A 3,844-nucleotide genomic window follows, 5' to 3' on the forward strand; every position below is an offset into this window, starting at 1 on the left:
ATCAGAACACTGGTTACGAGGAAGTAACCACAGCATGTGGAAAAGTGCCAAGGCACAAATGTACCCTTGGGCAGCCAGCAGGAGGCTTATCCTCAGCTTCTTTCTACCTTTATCCGAGACTCTGCATAAATCACTCTGCTTAAATCATATAAAATCATTTCTATTGTCCTATTGTCCTCAGATGCTTCATAAAGCTCATTACAAGCCTCTTGTTAAGGCAATGACATCAGGGGACCCTACATGCATTGAACTCAAGGGGCCCGCCCCCAACAAAGTACATGGGGGCTGAGTTCATGCCATATGTACTGTCCCTGTGCTCAGCTCAGAGATACAGAGGAATAAAATAGCCCGATGTCTGGACTCAAGATGCCTGAAATCTTTGAGTCCCACACATAAAGCCATTATAATGTGTGTTTCATTGTTTATTAATTAGTTTGTTCTTTCATACATTGCCAAAAAATGCTTACTCCACCTGCAGTGGTGGAAGCCCCTACGAGTGAGCAAAATATCTGATGCATGTAGGGGACATCACACCACCTCAAAAAGTGCTGCTAATTTGGAGTAGAAGATAATTGAATATTTGTAGTTTTTTCTTTCACCCTTTCCTTACATTCTAGAAGTCAGGATATATATTTTTATGCTTCAGAGAATAGAAAGTGGAGTAATCCACTCAACTCTTTTTGAATGTTAATATCCTGGGTACTTGAACTTGAACAAGAAAAGTACAATAAAACAAGGTAATATATCAATCTCACTAATAAAATTAGGCATAAAAATACTAAGCAAAATATCAACAAACTAAATGTATCAAAAAAATTATTGCCAACTAGTGTTTTCTCTCCCCCAAGAGTGCAAGGATAGTTTAGCACTAGACAATCTACTAATGTAAGATGTCGCACTAATAGAATACAGGAGAAAAATATGACAACCAATAGATGTAGGAAAAGCATTCAGTAAGAATTGACTATTAATCATGATAAAACTTTTAGCTAAATAAGGAAAAAACTGATTTAGCCTGGTAAATCAAATCAAATACCTACGGTAAACACCATTCTTATTTTTGAGACTTTAGAAGCATTCTATTGAAATCAGTAACAAAAAAGGATATCTTCCATCCTGCTCCAACATTATATGAGACGGCATAGTCAATGAAGTAAGATAAGAAAAGAAAAAAGAGAAATAAAAATTAGAAAGGAAGATATGAAACTGTCATTATTAGAAGATGATATGCCTATTTACATAGAACAAACAAGAAAGTCTTCAGACCAACTAATAAAACTAACAGGAATTCAGAAAAAGTACTGGATAAAACATTGATATATAAAAGTCAATAATGTTTCTATATGGTATTAATAACCAATTAAGACATTTAATAGAAAAAATAGTATTCAAAATACTCCAATTACATAAGCAAAAAATGTGCAAAATTTTTCTGGAAAATATTATTAAATTTTTAAAGTAATGAAAGAAGTCTTAAATAGAGATACTATTTACATATAAAAGACTCAAAATTATATGACATAAATTCTCCTAAAATGAATATATGACATTACAATCAAATTATGATTATAAATATATAATTGCAAAATATGTGATTTTGCAATCAAAATCCCAAAAGGACACACCAATGAAAATACAGAGATTGTCAAAATGGATTTTAAAAAGCATGAGCCAACTGCAGCTGGATACAAGCCACTCACTTCTAATATAATGATATAAGCAGATTAAAAGTAAAATGGAGCCATCAAGAAAACAAAATGACAACCTACAGAATGGAAGAAAAAAATTTTAAATTATAGATCTGAAAAAGGACTTATATCCAGAACATATATAAAGAACTCTTAACTCAATAATTCAAAAATAAATAAACAAAGAATTTGAATGGATATTTTTCTAAAGAAGATATACAAATGACTAAAAAACACTTGAAAAGTGGCCAACATTATTATCTAGGGAAATGCAAATCAAAGCCACATGTGGTACCACCACACGCCCACTAGGATGGCTATTAAAAACAATAACAGAAAATAACAAATGTTGAGCAGGGTGTGGAGAAACTAGAACCTTCATACATTGCTGGTGGGAGTGTAAAATGGTGATGCAGCCACTTTGAAAATGTTAACAATAGAGTTACCATAGGACCTGGCATTTCTACTCCTAGATATATACCCAAGATATTTGTACATAAATATGCACAGCAGCATTACTCATAATAGCAAAAAAGTGGAAACAATCTAAATATCCACCAACTGATAAATGGATAAAAAATATGGTATATCCATTCAATGGAATATTATTCAATAATATGAATGATCTTTGAAAATATTATGCTAAGAGAAAGAAGCCAGTTACATATTATGTGATTCTATGTATATGAAACATCCAGAACAGGTAAATTCATAAAAACAGAAAGTAGATTAGTGGTTGCCAAGGCATGGGAATGAGGTTGGAAATGGGGAGTGACTTTCAATGGGCACGGTATTTCTCCTTTAGGGTGAGGAAAATGTTCTAAGATTGATTGTGGTGATGGTTGTACAACCCTGTGAATATACAAAAAAAACACTGAACTGTATACTTTAAAAAGATATGTTTTATGGTATGTTCAATAAATATCAATAAAGCTAGAAAAAATAAATAAAAAGGTAGAAAATGATATAGCCTGCAAATATTAATCAAAAGAGAGTTGAATGGCTATATTAATAGTAGACAAAGAATTTCATACTTCACAGAAAAGAAACAAAGAAAATTACCAGGTATAAAGAAGAACATTACTTAAAGACAACAATTCACCAACAAGACACAATAATACTAAACAAAGCAAAAACTAACAGCACTAAAAGGGAAAATAGACCAACTCACAATTATAGTTGGAGACTTCAACACTCCTTTCTCAGTAATCAACAGAACTAGTAGTCAGAAAAATCAGCAAGTATATAGAAAAACAGCAAAATGGTATAGTCATTCTAGAAAATGGTTTGGTAGTTTCTTTTAAAGGTAAACATACACTTATCATACAAGCCAGCAATCCACTTCTACATATTTATTCTAGAAAAATGAAAACTTCTGTTCACCTAAAAACCTACACATGAATGCTTATAGCAGCTCTATTCATAATTGCTCAAAAATAGAAACAACCCAAATATTCATCAACAGATAAATGGATAAACACATTTCAAGTGCTCAGCAGCCACAAGTGACTAATGACTGGACACTATAGACACACTATAGACACTGAACATTTCCACCATTACAGAAAGTTGCATTGGACAGAGCTGGTCTATACTTTTATACATATTGGATAGTTTATACTAAAACTCAGCATGGAAGACTTAAAGCTTCCTGTACATATTACAATGAGTGAAGGAAATAAAAGAAATATAAGGAACAGGACATTATATGATTCAAAAGTTACACCTGTTCACTTTCAGATTGCACCATCAGACCTTTACCTCTCCCCAGAAAAGTCCCACAGCACAAGAGGAGAAAACTTTTTGTTGTCTTTTCTAGACATCATTTCACATACTTTGGGATTATTTTAATATTTGGAAAAGCCATTATTTTGCTTTCATGTGAGTATAAGAGTCACTCTTGACACCTGCATTTTGAAAATGAAGCCAGTTTTCACACCTTTGGCTTTGATGACCATGATCCTTTGCTGCAGGTCAATGAAGGGCTGGATCAGGCAGAGCCGGGGCTCCTGCTTCTGACTCAGGCAAATGCCATTGTGATTCACAACCATCCAGCTACGATCATATAGCAGCCCTTGCTTTCCTAGAGGCCATCTGGTCACCTAAACAAAAATGTAAGCACATTTTAGGCCAGGGCTCCTCAGAAATGATCTTCA

The 3,844-nt window shown here is 33.4% G+C and overlaps 1 protein-coding gene across 2 annotated transcripts in view; it reads right to left on the bottom strand.

The window, feature by feature from the left end:
- The window catches only part of MOCOS (molybdenum cofactor sulfurase), a 52,106-nt gene that overhangs the window by 19,213 nt on the left and 29,049 nt on the right, over positions 1–3,844 (bottom strand). For both annotated transcript variants that reach the window (XM_023531553.1, XM_023531557.1), the window contains exon 9: positions 3,628–3,790. In XM_023531553.1, the coding sequence (XP_023387321.1) occupies positions 3,628–3,790 (163 nt within the window). The remainder of the gene's footprint in view (positions 1–3,627; positions 3,791–3,844) is intronic.

The sequence above is a fragment of the Pteropus vampyrus genome, unplaced genomic scaffold, assembly GCF_000151845.1.
Source record: "Pteropus vampyrus isolate Shadow unplaced genomic scaffold, Pvam_2.0 Scaffold3, whole genome shotgun sequence".
NCBI lineage: Eukaryota > Metazoa > Chordata > Mammalia > Chiroptera > Pteropodidae > Pteropus > Pteropus vampyrus.